This window comes from Prionailurus viverrinus, chromosome A3 (genome assembly GCF_022837055.1).
Source record: "Prionailurus viverrinus isolate Anna chromosome A3, UM_Priviv_1.0, whole genome shotgun sequence".
Lineage (NCBI taxonomy): Eukaryota > Metazoa > Chordata > Mammalia > Carnivora > Felidae > Prionailurus > Prionailurus viverrinus.
Genome location: NC_062563.1, coordinates 87034992 through 87052854, shown reverse-complemented (window position 1 = coordinate 87052854; position 17863 = coordinate 87034992). Strand labels below are relative to the sequence as shown.

Genomic DNA, 17863 nt, shown 5'->3' with positions numbered 1-17863 from the left:
AAATAAACATTAAAAAAAATTTAAAGATTCTGTTTCTTGGTTTCTGGTTTTTTTTCCCTTTGCTTTTTTTTTTTTAAGACATCCGTTCTTTTTTCAAATGAGGATCTAGCTTAAATATTCCTCCACCTTCTCACCCTGTTCCCCTGGCCATGGGTATCTGGGCTGAGTTTGTGTGTTGAACAGCTGTCTTGGGGCAGTCATCTTCCTTCCTGCCCATTCTGCCACGGTGCCCTCCAAGGGTCCTTCCCCACGGCCGCTGCCAGTTCAGATCTCCAGTTTCTTCTGTAAGCAGTCCGTCTTCTAAGTAGCTGGTTAGTTCCTGCTCCCTGTTTTTCCCCTGGACGATTGGCTTTTAGAGGTGGATAGGACCTTTAAGTGTATCTTCATCTTATCATATTATCAATAAGAAAAACTTAGATCCAGAGAACAATGATGGCTTGCCCAAAGTATCACAGCAACTTAGTGCAGAGCCCAGGTCTCTGTCTCTTTGTGCCTTTTCTTTCTGTCTGGCGGACCATGCTGCCTCCTCTCACATTTCACTTTATTCAAGGAATTCTGCTTTTTCTGGTCTCATACCAAAGCATTTGAGTAAAACCTAGAATCTCACCCATTCTCACTAGTGTTATCCCAGGCATCTGTGGCTCCATTAGATATCAACAGGTTGCAAAATGCCTGTGGAGAACTTGTTTGAGGTTTGGGATCTTAATGCTTCCTGCACACGTTCCTAAATTTACCACTCTCTTCTCTGCACTGCTCCTCCCCACCCATCCCCTTCATGCCACATAGTCTCAGAGTGTCTTCATAAAACAGAAGTCCTAACACGAGTGATATCAAGGCTGGCCCTCGATTCACGTGTGAGGCCTGCAGGCTCTGGCTATAAACTCTCAGCCTCCTGTAGCCTTTCTCGTGCCTCCCATGATACCCTGTTCTCAAGTTCTTCATTTACAGTGACCAAAAATGAGCCGTAATAGCTTGAGGTGTGACTTCTTCTAATGGCTTTACATTTTGAAGCAACCAAAGCTTTAGTTAAGCCAGAGGACTGAATCTCTAGTGTGTAGAAGGTCTGGGCCACAGTCCTAGCTAGCTCTGTGGCTGACCCGCTGTTAGCTCTCAGGCAGGTGGCTTCACCTTTCTGGAGCTAGTTTCTTCATCTGTAAATGAGAAGGCTAATTGAATAAGATCCGAGGCTCCTTCCAGGGCCAACATGTCTTTGATAACTTGGCCGTTGGGCATGGGACCATGTCTATGTGAAGACCTGTTCTCCTGTGTCAATGGAGACAGGCAGACCCTGTAGGCAGCACGTGAGGGAAACCGTGAAATCAAGTGCGGGCTCTACCATGTCCCATCTATGACTTTGGGCAAGTCACACATTCTCACAGTGTCTATGTCCATTCTTCTCGACTCTATCATATTCCCACACCCAGGGTGTTTTGTGAATAATGAATGAAAGTGTTTGACCTTGAACTGCACATGGAAGTGATGACAGTAGTTCCGGTGGCACCTGGGCACCCACACGGAGTAACTGAGAGTCTTCTGTCATTTCAGTAGTGCTGAGGGTGGGACAGACTGGTTTTGTACATGCTGTCCACCTTACTTAGGCCGTGGCTCTGTGCTCCCACTCCTAGTTTTCTGTCTGCTATTGCTCTGTCCCTGCTCCTCCTTCCCACATTCCAGTATTCGAGTGTCATCACAGATCATCCATGTGAATAGCATGTTACTGTTTGGTCAGAAGATAAGCCTCTCTACATTTGGCAGCTTAGCCCATCCCCACCCTGTTCTATCTCACCACACAACACATGCACACATGTATGCACACACACACTTTTTTAGCCCCTCACATCAGCTTTTTGCTAACAAATAATGAAAATAGTCGATTCTTGCTGAGGTACCTGACTCTCCACCTGATCGCCCATTCTCCTCACCTCCCCAGTGAGGCCACAGACATGTGACATAGGGTATGAGAGGAGACCGAGAACTGGGGATACAGAGATTAATAACATACCTTCTCTGCCTTCAGTCACATTGTAAGGGCTGCAAGAGAAGAGAGTGCAGAGGGCTCCAGAAGTTTCCTGATGTGGCAGGGAGGACAGGGAAAGGCTTAGAAGAGATGATACTTGAGTGACCAATACAGAAGGATGGTGGGAGGTATCTCCCATTTTACAGTTGAGGTAAAGACAGAAGTTAAAGGAACAGCCTCACGGTAACAACCAGTCACTGGAGTGGCTAGAATTCACACTCTGAATGTGGCTAGCCTAAGGTTTTGCACCTGGATAAACTGCTGTGTGAAAGATAAGCAAGTAATTTGGGGTCATTGCTTTTTATCCGTTTCTTCATAAGATTGCAAATATATGAGTGCTGAAAGTGAAAGAAGCAAATAATTACTTTTCTGTATGTGAAAGAGGCTCTTTTGGGAATAAAACAAAAGCTAGTGTTCAGAATAATCAAAATTTGGACTTTTTGGGGAAACATCTTCTTTTTGCCAGTATGCTAAAAATTGTCAGATATTTTTAACATCTTGTCTGCTAATAGAATGTTATGCACGATGCAAGATTAATGCTGATGTGATTACACTGGTATACTTGGTTAGTACCCTGGGGTTTTTTTCCCTGCTGTTGAAAACTTGTTTTTTTTCCTTCCTTCCTTTCTTCAATATAAATCAGGTGTAAATGAGCAATGTAGCATATTGTCATTTAATTCAAAGATAACCTACATGCCTTATACTCCAAAGATGGTAAATTGGTCTCACATATAAAAATATCTTTTTCGGCAGTATATTAAGTGGACGAAAGCAAATTACCTTGCCAAGACACTAAAATCCATTATTTTGTTTCATCTGTGTAGTTACAGATCACCTTAAATTACAGATCACCTAAATTTCAGTTTCAGTCACTCAACGAATATCAATTTCATCTTTACTTGATTCCTGATAGCCTGGAAGAATGCAGATTCATTAAAACGTTATATACACATACTTGAACTTTAAGTCACTTTTTTTTCTCAAATATTTTAATTTTAGTTTTATCTTAATGGCATGGTATTTCTGTGATAGAAAAAAAAAAATGTCAACAGGCTTTAACTGGGCAAGTTATAGAATTTATGTGGCCTTAACCTCCTTGCAAGTAAAAGGAGGTTTGAGACCTTAATTCCCTTCTTTCTGTAAGATTCTACGACTCATTATTTTGTTTCAAGTTAATGCTCTACCATTAATAAGTTGAAGGTAAATAGAGATTTATTGATGGATCAAGGCTGAAAGAATCATGAAGGAATCTTAATGTGTGCACTTATCACACATTGTTAGGTGTGACAAATCTGATGGCTTCTTACGTCCTTTTGTTTCTTAGCCAAATGACATCAAAAGTAATCCATCTGCAGGTGTACGTGAATTTCATGAGATTTGACCATAGAATGATAAGAGTGCCAGCCTGTCACACACTCTCCGTTGGCAGACAATGAGTGATGGTTGAAGTTAATTTAGGCATATTTTGATTCATTTGCTGAGTTATAAACCATTTCTAAATGCAAGTCCAAAAAAAAAATGTTCACAACTAAGGAAGGGGTATGAACGTATACTTATATGGATATGTTTATGGCAGCTTTATTTTTAATAGCTAAAAACTATTTAGAAACAACCAAATGTCTTATCAACTGGTGAATGATTGAATAAAATGTGGTACGTTCATACAGTGGAGCACTCCTACCACATAAGACAGAACAAATTACCGATACACGCCACACCGGGGGGAAGTCTCAGAAGCATTATGCTAAATCAAGGACATCAGCCCGAAGAGACGACATACTGCATGGTTCCATTTATAGGAAATTCTAGAAAAGGCAAAGCTGTAGGGACAGAAAGCAGTTCAGTTGTTGCCAGGGCCTGTGGGTAAAAGGAAGGCACTGACCAGAATAAGGCACAAGGGTATTTTGGGGGGTGACAAAAATGTTTTACATCATTTCAGTGGTGCTTACATGAGTGTGTACATTTGTCAAAACTCAGCAAATTGTGCCCTTGAAATTGTTGACTTTTATTCAGTGTAAATTATACCTCAAAATTTTTTTCTTTTTCAAGTTTTAAATTCCAGTTAGTTAGCATACAGTGTAATATTAATTTCAGGTGTAGAATTTAGGGATTCATCGCTTATGTACATACAACACCCAGTGCTCATCACAACAAGTGCCCTCCTTAATACCCATCACCCTTTTAACCCATCCCCCTCCAACCTCCCCTCCAGCAACCCTGAGTTTGTTCTTATGGTTAAGAGTCTGTTTTATGGTTTGCCTCTCTCTCTCTCTCTCTCTCTTTCTCTCTGTCTTCCCTACTATGTTCATCTGTTTTGCTTCTTAAATTCCACATATGAATGAAATCATATGGTGTTTATCTTTCTCTGACTTATTTCACTTCGCATAGTACACTCTAATGCCATCCTCGTTGTTACAGATGACAAGATTTCATTCTTTTTATGGCTGAGTAATATTCCATTGTTTGTTTATATATATATACATATATACATATATATACATATATACATATATATATACACATATACACACATATATACATATGCATATACATATATACATACACATGCATATATACATATGTATGTGTATATATGTGTACACACACACACACAAACCACATCTACTTTATCCATTCATCAGTCAATGGACATTTGGACTCCTTCCATAATTTAGCTATTGTTGATAGTGCTGCTATAAACGTCAGGGTACATGTGCCCCTTCGAATATGTATTTTTGTATCCTTTGGGTAAATTTTTATACTTCAAATTTTATTTATTTTTTTTACAAAATTTTTTGAAACTGTTTATTTTTGAAAGAGAGAAAGAGAGACAGAGCACAAGCGGGGAGGGGCAGAGAGAGGGAGGCACAGAATCTGAAACAGGTTCCAGGCTCTGAGCTGCCAGGGCAGAGCCTGCTGCAAGACCCAAAACCACGAACCATGAGATCATGACCTGAGCCGAAGTCGGACGGTTAACTGACTGAGCCACCCAGGCACCCCTATATCTCAAATTTTAAAACAAACAAACCTAGGGAAGTATCTTGAATGACTTACAAAATGAACCTCAGTTGGGGAAATAATCATTTTTAAACTTTGAACTTTGAAAGCTTATTTGTGATTAACAGTAAAAGATACTAACAGTATTTATTTTTATGATGAATCTATACAAAATTTTGACCCCAAAATGTGTTTGCATAGAAAATGATAAATGTTCAGCTTGCTTTAATATCTCACTGCATTTTTGCTTTCTCTTTACCTCTCTGCCCAACCTAGAAAAACTAATTGAGGGACTCAAATCTCCTGACACTTCTCTCCTGCTCCCTGACCTCTTGCCTATGACAGACCCTTTTGGTAGCACTTCCGATGCTGTAATTGGTAAAGTCATCATCTCTGTTTCTTCAGCCCTGCATGATCTATGTGTCTGTTTCGAGAATGATAACTACCTGGTTAACAGATCTCTATTGAATGGCCCTGCTGGGGAGTGGAAATGCCACAAAGCCTCCTTTAATCTCATTTGTTATCGCCCCAAATGAAGTGTTTTCCCTGCCTTTCCAGGGGCACCACACTGTTATTTTTGCTTTGCTTGATAGCCTGAGATTTCCAAAAGGAATTTCTTATGAATGAGGAGGAATGGAAAAATTCACATTTAATTACAGAAGCTTGATGAAAGAAGTTGCTTTCAAGCTGGCACCTTACCTTTAGCAGATTCTTCTTTAGAAGGCCTCTGTATGTGCCCCGTATCAGAAACAGAAAACACTTGCCCAGTGGTGAAACCCCATGAGTAGAGTCTGGGACAGGGGCTTAGTCTGCTCAGTTTGGTATTTCCCTGTGCTTCTACAGCAAGGCAGGCATGAACTACAAGATGTGCAGGGCCCCTGCACTCCAGGGCACATAGTCCTTGAACCCAGGAAAGCCATGACCCTGTAGAGATGGGCCTTCAGCTGCGGGATGTGACACAGTGCAGAATACCTCCCGGCCACATCATGGGGTGGGATTTCAAATGGACTAGTTACCTTCGCCAGGCACAGAGGATGTCTGCCCCCAAGTTTATCCCTTAAGAAAAGCAAAATTACCGGAAGATACTATGGTGCCTTTCAGCCTATGTCTTCTGACATGGAAGAAATCTGCTGGGTGACGCGTGTTCTACATTTACCTATAAAAACTGAAACTCACCAAGATTAGTTATAGTGGTTAACCTTGCACATGCCTGCTCAATCAGTGAAGCCCAGACACTCAAAGCAGCAGAAATAAAGTAACTTACTGTGCTGTCCATCTTGCCCGAGACTGGCATTTTAGACACCTGTAGAAGGAAGCCTTCACAGAATTGTCTGAAGAACGTTTTGACTCCTTTTCCCTTACCATCTGTTCTCCTTTCTTAATGCTCTGTCACAAAAGAAAAAGCCGATGTTGCTGTTGAGAGTCTCATACCGGGACTGGAGCCCCCGGTACCCCAGCGCCTTCCATCCCAGACGGAATCTGTGACCTCGAACCGCACAGGTCAGTCAGGTGTCCTGCAGCTGCAGGGACTGGTCATTGTTGTGGCCCTCGGAGCCAGCCTTTCCACCTGTAGCAGATGATCCTGGGCTTAGTTTGCAGCCTGGTTAGTTCCTCCTAGAATGGATGCTCTGTATGGTTACAGCCCCGGCTTCTTGCTGTTTAGTGACGTGTTTCCTTGCTAAAGAGCAGAGTGCTTTTTGGAGCCATGTTCTTTATAGAGTGGTCCTTGGGCTTTCTCTGGTTACAGTGTTTATTTATTCAAGATTCTTTTCACTGGTGGCAGGTTCCCTCCACCTCCTTCCCCAAAGAATTCTGTTGAGCTACAAGGATGGCCTTAACTCCTCTAAGGTGTCTGTTCAGTCTTTCTATACAACCGTGTCAGTGACTTCACGGAGCTACTGCTCTGTGTGTTGACATTCTGTCCTCAGCACAGTGCTTTAATCCTAGATAGGTGGTTTGCTGTTAAATTGTAGGCAGAGTTGAAATCTTCCCCTGGATTCAGCATTGCTTTCACCCGAATTTCAAAATTTGCTCTTAATAGAATTCCTCAACTGCCCATAAATACAGAGTTGATAACCTGCATTTTTATCGAGTCCATAGTCAACCTTGGCAAAAGAGTCTGATTTTCTAACTTGGAACAGAAACCATTGGAAGTCTAGGAACTGTGAAAATAAACTTACATTTAAGTGGGAAAAAAATGAACATAAAAGATAATGTGGTTCCTTTCTCTTGTGCGTACTTGACTGTTTTCTCTTAGAAAACTTTCCCGGAGAACAACTTGTATGTGAAAAATACTTGAACTCTGAATTTTGCCTTCCTTCTGTTCCTTAACTAAAAGTGAAAGTCATGTGTCCAGAGGAGCAATTCAAATTTAAAGAATACTAGTAAGAAGCAAGATTGTTTTGTTTCAAATGGGGATCTAGTTGAGTTCTAGAAAGTATTGTTTAACCGTGTCATATTCTGCTAATAATAAGTCAGGGACAATCCCCTCCTAGTCAACTTAGATACTTCATCCTATAGTACCTTTTCCCATAAATGTTTAGGGAAAGTTTAAATGAAACTCTTTAGTTGCAAAGTCCTTTTTCCCAAATAGCATTTGCTGAGAACTAAGTTGCTAAAGTTTTATTGGCATCCAAATCACATACTTGCTTACCCAGCAACCTCTGAGCAAAGAATTATTCCATATTTATATGTTAATGTTAAGAGAATCTAGAAATATATCTTACTATAGATGAAAATTCGGCGGGCTTAATATGTTACTTTTGGTTTTCTTTTCTCGCCTTGGCTTATATGTATAACATGTAAATGCAGTAACTTAAAGGCTAAGATCTAATCTCATGGTATTGTGTGTGCCATTTAATGCCATCACTGACCTGGGATGCTGTTAATCTGGACTCAGATTCTCTCACCGGGGAAGATTCCCTGATTGATTGCTCCTTGCTTTCTAACCCTACTACTGACCTGCTGGAAGAGTTTGCCCCCATAGCGATATCCGCTCCAGCCCATAAAGGTAAATGCTTTCCTGTCCTCTGGGGCACGTGTATCCTTAAAGGAGATCTGAATGATTTCTGAGAATTTTTCTTACCAAAAGTCTCTGGCAGTGAAGTTTTTTAGCCCCTTCCTCTATATGGAAAACTTGAGTTTGTACTCTTAGCCTTTATGTTAGAATCCCTCTCAGGAAGAGTACCTAATAAGGCTTAGACAACAGGTTGGTGTAGGCATTGCTTTCTGGCAGTCTTCTGGAATGCACATAGTCCATGGTCTCCATTAAAGGCAGAGCTACGTACCTTTGCGGTCCACGCATGTAGATGGTTGCGTTGACTATCCACTGACTCCCTTTTATTATTAATTAATACGATACTTGTTAGCCTGAGACCTTAAAATTGTTTCATCAAATCCGATTTAAAGTTTTTGAGTAGGGATTGCTATGTTAAAGAAGCAGGCCAAGTCCTCAAAGTCAGTCTTCAAAGACTGAACTTATAAAAGTTTCAAATTTTGAGTCATGATTCGTTACTAGATTTCTCTTTCTGATCTACCATTTTCACTTCTTACTCTTGGGTTAATACTGGTGTGAAATGCTCCTGGACAGAAGTAGCTTGAATTGGGCTCTCTTCAGTGAGTTGTTTGTAGAAGTGAGAGGCACAGAGCCCGGCTTACTCTATGCAGGCATTCACTAACCTTCTTTCTGTACTTGGGTAGTGAAATTGGTTTTCTGGAAGGAGCACATATATAGAAGAGGAACAATGTAAGTTTCTTCTGAAGGAAATTCAAGAAGTAAGCCTCCCTGAGATGACTAAAAAACAGTTTGGGGCTCTCAGGTGGCTTAGTCAGTTAAGTGTCCAACTCTTGATAACAGCTCAGGTGTTGATCGCAGAGCTGTGGTTCAAGCCCCTTATTGGGCTTCACGCTGGGCATACAGCCTACTTAAAAAACAAAACAAAACAAAACAAAATTAGTTTATGGTTTGCAGTGGTAAGAGCTGAGGTTTTGTTTTTACCCTTGACAACATTAAAATGATTATGTTTTTATAGAGTATGTGTTTTTAACCAATTATGTCTGGCAGGAGTGTGTCAGCAGTAATGTGTAATTACAGAGAAGCATCATTTGCAGAATAGGTGCTCGGCTAGCGCTTGTGCTGGTAGGATAGTCTTTATCAAAATGGAGAAGGATATCTAACAGACTTCTGCTTGAAATCTCAGTGCATGTGATCTTGGGCCCCAACATTCCCTGAGGCATCAGAGTTGTTGGAAAGTCTTTCTTCCCAATCATAGGACAGCAAGTCTTTTCAGAAAGATTTTGTTTGCCTTGTATACAGCAGTTACTACTAATTACCTCCCCCCTGCCCCTAGCTTTGAGTTTCTTGAATATTGTTTGTTAGTCAGGCCCCTGTTTGCTCAATAAGGAAGATAAATGACTAATTCCTGTGCCTTTGTGAATTACTGACGTTGAAGAGAGATTTCACAATAACTACAATTAAAGGTCTTAAAATGGTAGTAGAGATCATTCTATAACCCTTCTCCCTAATCATTTATGAAAGTCTTAACATGGCCAGCCTGAAACCATTTTTTTTCTGTTTCCCTATTTTTCAGTTTTGCTACCTTTGTTTCCACTCATGAAAATAAGCATTTTCATCTTCAAAAACAACAGCGATTGTATAGGTGGAACTTTATGCCTCTGACATGTTCTCTCATTTGCTAATCTCTGCCTCTGTTGTTTCTGCTTGTGTACTTGCATTCTGTATTAAGCTGCAGAAGATAGTAATCTCATCTCAGGTTTTGATGTCCCTGAGGGCTCGGACAAGGTGGCAGAAGATGAGTTTGACCCTATTCCTGTATTGATAACCAAAAACCCACAAGGTAAGAAAGAGAGGATGGGGAAAAGAGAAGAACTTGGCATCACAGCTGTTTACAAAATAGTAATGTGCCTAATCTGCAAGAGGGAAGAAAGCATCAACACTTAGTGAAGGGAACTGGGGTAATGACAGGCCTTGGGGCTGGACCAGTATAAGATAGAGACACAGATACAGATGGAGATGTAGTTACCTTAAAACGTCACTGTGGTGTTTATTCAGAGAGAAGAAAAGTATTTAACTCTTGGACTAAAACCCGGTTTTACAAAGTGTCAAGCCAAAAATAAAGTGACCTTTAGTCAGTAGAAACCTGAAGTCATATATACATATATTAAAAAAAAAAAAAAAGCACTGAACATTTTTTAGCACGATTTGAATAATCTATAATAAATATTCTTCCCAGAGAGATTAAGCATGGTGCTTTGATATCATTTGTATCTTTTGGACATTTGTGGAGCATCTTTTTTCCTCTTTGATGGATTATAACTATTTGAATGTGCCATGAGACACTGAATTACCATGGGACCATCTCTATATTTCTTAAAGCATGTTTCTATCGCAGTGGTCTTAATAACGGATTTTTCCCCAAAGCAACAGCTGTTGATTTTTACTTTATCAGAGAGATGAGTCGATATCATGAGGAAGTTAGTGTACAGCCAGCAGTTCTCAGGCAAAATGTATAGGCATTTGAAAACAGCATCCTCTCTGCAAGGTGTTCTGCCTGTGGTATGGTGTGCACACAGTGCCTGAAGTTCTGGTGGGAGGTGGTGCATATCCGACTCATATGTTTAAAAATCAACACGTAAGAGTTTGCAGATGTAAATTGTTGCTTCTCCAGGGTTTTGTTTTGTTTCTCCTTTGCTTGCTCTGCACATCTAAACCTTAACCCTCTGTGTTTTGTACTGAACTCCTATTTCTCCACTTCCAGGTGGGCACTCTAGAAACAGCAGTGGGAGCTCTGAGTCCAGTCTTCCCAACCTAGCCAGGTCTTTACTGCTGGTGGATCAGCTCATAGACCTGTAGCCGTGACCCAGTAGCAGATGCAGTTCTGTAACCTTCATACCGTAATATACATTTTCATTACGGAGTTATAAGAAAAATGATTTTTTAAAAAATCTGCTAATAAGGGGCCCTCCAGCCCTTATCTCCTACCCCTTGCCTTCTCCTGTAGAAATGATAAGGAAAGAAAATCACTTTGGCCCTCCAGATATTCCTTGGCCAGTTCCTCCCTGTTAGTTTGCTGTGTTTTCTCATTACCCCTCTTCAATAGCATTATCTTAAATCAAGCGCTAGATGCCATGAGCTTCACCTCTGCTGGAATCAACTCCACCAAAAGCTTAACTGTAACTGAAACTAGTGAACTGACACCTTTGTCTCATTCTTGCTAGGAATGGCCTCCCACACCAGTCCTCCCAACCCCTGTCTCCTTTGGCCAGATGCTGATGAATGTGTTTCTCTGTTTTTGCTTTTTACGCTGCTGCATTATCATGAGGACATGGCTTCTTCAGTTGGTCTTAACTCTAGGCAGTAGCCTGGAGATGAGTGTGTGATTTAAGAGAGGGTAAAACTGACTGACAGATGGGATATGTTTGAAAAGAGAAATTGAGCCCAGCTCTAGCCAACCAGCTTTGACCTTGTTTGATCATAGACTTAGCCAAGGGATTTTACACCCCATGCAACCTGCCCAGCATTCATCCAGCATTCTGGCTTCCATTGAACCGTGATTTCTCAGATCTGGAGACGTGACTGCAAGTACTTGAGATCCTTGGATAAAATGTGTACATTATATAAAACCCAAGTATTGCCATTCCTTTTCATGTTAACTGTCCCAAGCCGGGATCTCAGAATTAGACCAAAACAAGACAATGGTGGTAATATGATACCTTTTATTAGAAGACTTTTCACTGGGGGGTGGATGGGGGAGGGGAAGGAATTGTAGCAGAAACAGATGTATTTTTCTTGTGATTTTTATTTTGAATCAAATATTGTAAATTGTGTATAAATGAAGACGCTGAATAGTTCTGTTTCCACTTGGCGTTTCAAGTCTGATATCAGGTGTCTGTACAGGGTTTTGACCTCTTTCCCTTGTATAACTACACAGCAATCCTACAGTGTAACATATGGAATCATTTTGAGTAGACTTGTGTGTTGCTTTAAGCTTTCAGCAGGTCCTCTGTCTTTGTAGAATAAGCATGTTGTTTATTTTCAGATAATCAGAAATAAGTGTGCCTACAAGCTGGGCACAATTTGACTCTGGCTACTTACCTTTCTTTCTCTCTGATGTTGGAACTGAAGGATGCAGCCAATGAAATATGTTCAGTTGGTTTTCCTTGGCTTCCTAGATTAAAAAACAAAACAAAGCGTAGTTCCTCACTAACCTTAGAATATTGTTCATAAAATAAATAAAGGACCCTGCACTGACATGACAACATGCCTCATGGTCACCCTCTGTATATGTACTTACTCATTGAAGTGTATCTTTTTTTCCTTACATAGAAAGCAATTTTATAAAATTGCCCTTTTGAAAAAGAGGTGGGCACAGAGCAACCCGCTGTGGTTCTCTTCCTCGAGTGCCGTTTTCCATGATCAGAAGGGAAACTCTTAGTTGATCAGATTTGTACAAATAAAATTCCAAGCCCACTTGCCTGTTTCTCTATCTAGTACTTTTGTTTCTCCTTCCTCACGTTTGCACTTTATTGGGGGGGGGGGGGGGGGGGGAGGGAGTTGTGCAGCAACAACAGCCTGCAAAACACTGCACTTTGGAGGTCAAGCTTTGACCCCAGAAATGTGAGAGCAGCCTTTGAAAGGCAGCGGAGGAAAAGTCTGAATCTTTTCAGTCTTCCTCCTGACTTTAAATACTTCCTGTGCCAGCTGAAACTAGATGAGCTAAGTAAAGCCCTCTATTAGGATAATGGATCATTTCCAAAATTGAGGGAGGCACCACCTTCCTGCTGAAGATTAAAAAAAAAAAAAAAAAAAAAAGATATCCTTGAAGAGCTCTCCATGATTGGATAGCAGTGAAAATGGGACTCGGTTTGTACCTTTGTGGACAGGAATATTACTGAAGATCAAAACTGTATTCTTTTTCCTGGACATAGAAAGAATGTATAATCTAATGAAGGAAATGTTTATTTTTAAATAAGAACAATGTTTTATGCCTATGTTTTCCAATTTGATTTTTTTCATACATATACATGTTAGAAATATAATGAAATATCTAGTTTCTCAATTTAATTGAAACCATGAAGAGTACAGTTTAGAAATTAGGTATCTCTAAATTGTTCCTTTCATGTATTACCCATAATCGCATTGAGATATCTTATCTAGTCATCTGGCTCAATAAAGCTTAATGGAGACTGTTAATGAAAATGAACGGACTAGCAGCCAGAGACTGGATGGAGGAAGTCTGAGGGAGATAATGACATGAAATCATCTTGGGTTTGTTCTTTAGGAATGGGGCCTCATAGAGAAGAACTATTTTTCTGCTAAGGTATCCATGTGAGTGACTCAGCAAATGGGACCTCCCTTAGTTTATAGCTTCATCCCTAAGCTAAAAGGGTTTATTTGATATGAGTGAGGTATGCTGATAACTGGTAGACATACGAACTCCACAAGAGGGATCGGAGAGACCAGTCTCTAGTCCATCCACTTCATTTCACATGGAACCGGAGGACGGGCCAGCTGAAGAGGCCTGGGCAGGACAGGCCAGGTCACCTGGGATCTCTCCCTGACCTTTTCCGGTCACTGGCCAAGCAGCCTTCAGCAGGCTCTTCACTTCTAAGAGCTATTGTTCCTTTTTTATACAATGATGGGTTTGGACTAGATGGTCTTTAAGCTTATGGAATTCTAGACTTCTCCGTACATACTGTTATGCTTTGGAAGGACTATGAAGGATTCGTATAATCCGGATGTTCTTCAGTTACCTTCTGTAGTTCTTACTGTTACTGTAGCAGTATTTACATTTTAGAGAATTATAATGGACTTTTTACTAACTTGGGTTGCTCTTTCTTGGTTAACTGAATAGAAGCCTGCATTACTGGACAGTTTGGGACATAGATTCTTTTTTTTAATATTACTCACACACCCCTACCTATTCCAACAAAACAGTGTCAGAAGATTTCAATTCTTTTAAAACATAAAATCAGTGATCTGACACTTAAAAATGGGCAGATACTATAAGCATATGTTTCTGATTTGCTTTAATCCAACTGTGTAAGAGTAGTAACTATACCAGAACACATAACAAATTGTTGGCGTTTTTTTTTGTTTTTTTTTTTTCTTTAAAGGATTCAAATAACTAGATTACCCAATTCAGGTCCCAGTGTTTCTAAAAACACGGGACTCGGAGGAGATAAGGTTTAAATAGACACTTCTAACTATGATCATAATTAATGACTTCTTTAGCAGACATACCAGAATTTTGACAGCTAATTGAGTGTTGTTTCATTCAAAGGCATCTGGTTTTACTTGGGAAGCTAATACTTACTCTAATGATGCTGCCATCATTTAAGTTATTTTTGAAACTCCTCTCTTTAGAAATACCATCAAGGAAGGTAATAAGGTATAGGAAAATCAGTTGAATTATTATCCATTTAGTATTGCTTTCAGCATCTGGAAGCATCTCTTTCTTGATCTTTTTCCATGACTCCTGGTTTAGGGTAACATTTAGCAAAATCACCCACCCACCTCAGATGAAATGTGGTTACTATTAAAGACAGTAAAAGGAATAATCCACAGAAAATTCCCAGAGAGGAGCTTATAATGGAAAGCGACAACTATCATTCTTAATTTCCTTGATCCTCTGAATAAGGGAACTTCCATAATTTCACCTGTCTTTAGTAGTTTAGAAAATGGAAAGATGTGGATTTTAAAATACCTCCGAAAGAGGTTGTCACTTTGTTCAGTGTCATTTGATACTGGACTTGGCTCTTTCTGAAGTAGAATTATAGAACTTGGATTGCTAATAATTACAGGGAAACAAACTCAAGAAGAATTTTCTCAAGATGAAATAATTAGTTTTGTTTATAATACTCTTTTCCTGCTCTGCTGACAGGTAATTGATCATTTTGATTCGAACTAACAGTTTTCCCCAAGTCAGGAACAGTCTGCCTTCAGCAATTGTATGGGAAGGGGAGGACCTTCTGGGTTGACCTCAGCCCAGAAGTATGGAGGGATCTGAGTTCACCTGAATAAATGCACACTATAGGTATCTTGGGCCAAAGTAAAGTCTCCCTTGATGATGTTTGTCTGAATTTCCAGGAGTCTTTAACTTTCTCTGACTGTAAGATTACCAGGCTCGTGTAGCCACTAACTTAGTTTGGGGACAAAAATGATAGGATTGCCCAAAGTACTGAATTAAGTGAATTAGAGGCTGCCGGGCAGAACAGAGATACTAGCAGAGGGATATTTAAAATGAAATCTTTACTGAAACACTCCAGATAATATAAAACTGTCTTTTATTCCTCTCTAGAGACTATAATTTTACCAACACAAAGTTAGTCTTTTCATTTTCCACCCTAGTCATGTTCCTGAAGTTGGATGTACTTGGGTTTCTTGAGTCAAAATGAATCCCAGATGGCCTCCATTTCAAATAATCTGTAACAAGATACTACTTTGTTTATCCCGGGTTTCCTTTCACCAAGGTGGAGGAAGGAGTTTCTTTGGGTAATGCTAACTTATGCAGAGTTGCCAAATGGTGGTAGTTGCTTGAATGGAAGACACTTCCTTGGTTCCCACTTTGATGGTAGTATCCTGACCTTACTCTTCTTCCTGTGAGTATTCTGCTCTACCCTATTGCACCTCCCCCCCCCCCCCCCCGCCTTATCACATGGTTGTATATTTACCACAGGTCTTTATCATGTCCTCCTTAAGAAGACAAAGCAAACAGGTACACGAAGCTACCTTGTACAGTAAAAATATGAAATTTAAACACTGCTACGCAAATATTGTATAAAAAAAGTCTGTAAACAATTTATTATGTAAACATACAGGGGAATAAAGACTTATCTGTTCAACCAGGAGCCTGATGTTCACAGATGTAAATAACTTAAAATAGCTGCTGTTTTCTAATCTGAAAACCTACTTTTGCACAAAGGATTTAAACCCATTGTTGAGTGGCAGTAAGTAGCTGTGCACAAGGAAAGTGCGGACACCTGCTGAGGACATTTTAATGAGTCATGGCTACCATGGAGTCAGGGAGAATAAAACCCTCGTGAGCCTGCATTTGATATGACGAGATGCGGGTTTGAAAACGGAGCACAGATTTGCAGCTATCCTCCTCTAATTTAATCTTTAATATACCCAGGCCAGTTTAATTAAACATTTTATGTTGGCAACAGCAGCTTTATGCCCAGGGAGAAATCTCATTTAATTGCTCCACTGGCTTGAGAGGCACGGAATCACTGGCCCATGCTGGCTCCCATCAAATCCCTATTCCCCAGTCATGGGTCTTAATGCCACTGCACAACATATGGTAGAACCCTTAATTTTATTATCGAAGCTAAAAGGTCGTGGAAATTATTAATTTGATGTACACCTCTTGATTCCCTGATTTGGTTCCAAGAGTGTGACTTTCAATTGGTGCTGCATTTCTGACGTTCTTATGAAGGGATATTTTGCTTTCTATTTGCTAAATGTATGAGAAGGTTTCTCAGTACTCCCCAAGTCTTCATTTTTCCATTTTTAGCAAGAATTAGGTCTTTGATATTCCCTGTACCTGTTATTTCAGTTTGTAGTATGGAGGAAAGAAAAATTCTGGATTGTGCATGATATATTGCACTAAAGAGTATCCAGCCTAAAATTTAAGTCTTCAGATTTTGATTTTTTTGAAAGCACTCTGATGACCCTCTCACTATGTTCATCAGATAAAATTCCGAGGGTAAACGTACCCCAAATCACTCAACACTGATGGTTGCTTTGGAAGTTAATAGGCAGTTAGTGAGGAGAGTTGCTAAGTCATCAGATACTTTTGGGGACTTCTTTCCTACTCTGTTAAGCATATGAACTCTTAGGGAAATCTATACAATTTGGAGCCTCAAAATAGACTAAAATGGCGTTATCCCTGATAGAAGTTTCAAAAAGTGTGCTTAGCCTTAACTTTGCACACAGCCCTACATGAGAGCAAGAAAAAGAAGCGTGTCTTGCCTTCTTGCTTAATTTAACGCACAAAACCACAGTGAAAAGAGACATAACACAGTTTGAGGGAATGAGAACAAAATGCCCTACTTTTAGGCTTTATGATATGAAAGACCCTTGTGCAGACTGTAGGACCATGTCCTGGATTTAAGCGCTCCACCCCTCAGGGACAATGGGCTAACTTCATTGAGCTCTGTGGTCATGGGGCATCTGCTATGCGTGGTTGGTTACCAGAGGAACGGGGCCAAGACATGAGGTTAAATTAGTGCAAATCCTTCATTGCTAGTAGCCAGACCTCTGCAAGCATGTTTTCCTAATAGTGCAAGGCCATCCTCATCTACAAGGACTGTTCACCTTGAAAACATGTGCTTTCCCTACCCTACTAGAACACACTCATACTCCAGAAAGAACCTGTAACTGCCAACAAGACTTAATGTCCATCTTCTGCTCACAGTTATTTAGAACCTCTCCTTCTCTTGACCATTTTGTTTCTTGCGCTGAGAGAGCGTGGATATCTGTGCATCCCCAAACCCACCGGCATTCTTTGGTCTCCAGAATGCCCGGCTTGGAGAGCTGCAAAGGGTAGTTGCTCTCTGCTGTAGTCACACCACACCTTCTCTAAAAAAGAATGAAGAGGTTAAGAGACTTGGCCTTCTCAGGAAAATCCTTTAGTTTTCCAACCCTAGAAGGCAGAAGAATGCTGAAAAATAGAAATGGATCTGGCCTTGTTTTGAAGAACAGGAAGTAAGTTTTCCCTACAAACTCAATGTTATAGGGGTTTTGTGACTGTGCTTGTGAATTTTTAAAAGTTCTTGAAGTTTTAGGTGTAGTTTTCCTATTACCATCAAAATCCTAGAATATGCTAG

At 40.2% G+C, this 17863-nt stretch overlaps 1 protein-coding gene across 12 annotated transcripts in view; it reads left to right on the top strand.

Annotated features, from left to right (window-relative positions):
- AAK1 (AP2 associated kinase 1) overlaps positions 1 to 17863 on the top strand; it is a 177344-nt gene that overhangs the window by 150388 nt on the left and 9093 nt on the right. For 8 of the 12 annotated variants that reach the window (XM_047851551.1, XM_047851549.1, XM_047851550.1 and 5 more), the window contains 2 exons: positions 5291 to 5392; positions 6413 to 6514. The exons of 2 other annotated variants lie outside the window; for them this stretch is intronic. In XM_047851551.1, coding sequence (XP_047707507.1) covers positions 5291 to 5392; positions 6413 to 6514 — 204 coding nt within the window. The remainder of the gene's footprint in view (positions 1 to 5290; positions 5393 to 6412; positions 6515 to 17863) is intronic. 2 more of the 12 variants (XM_047851553.1, XM_047851552.1) reach the window with 1 other exon arrangement.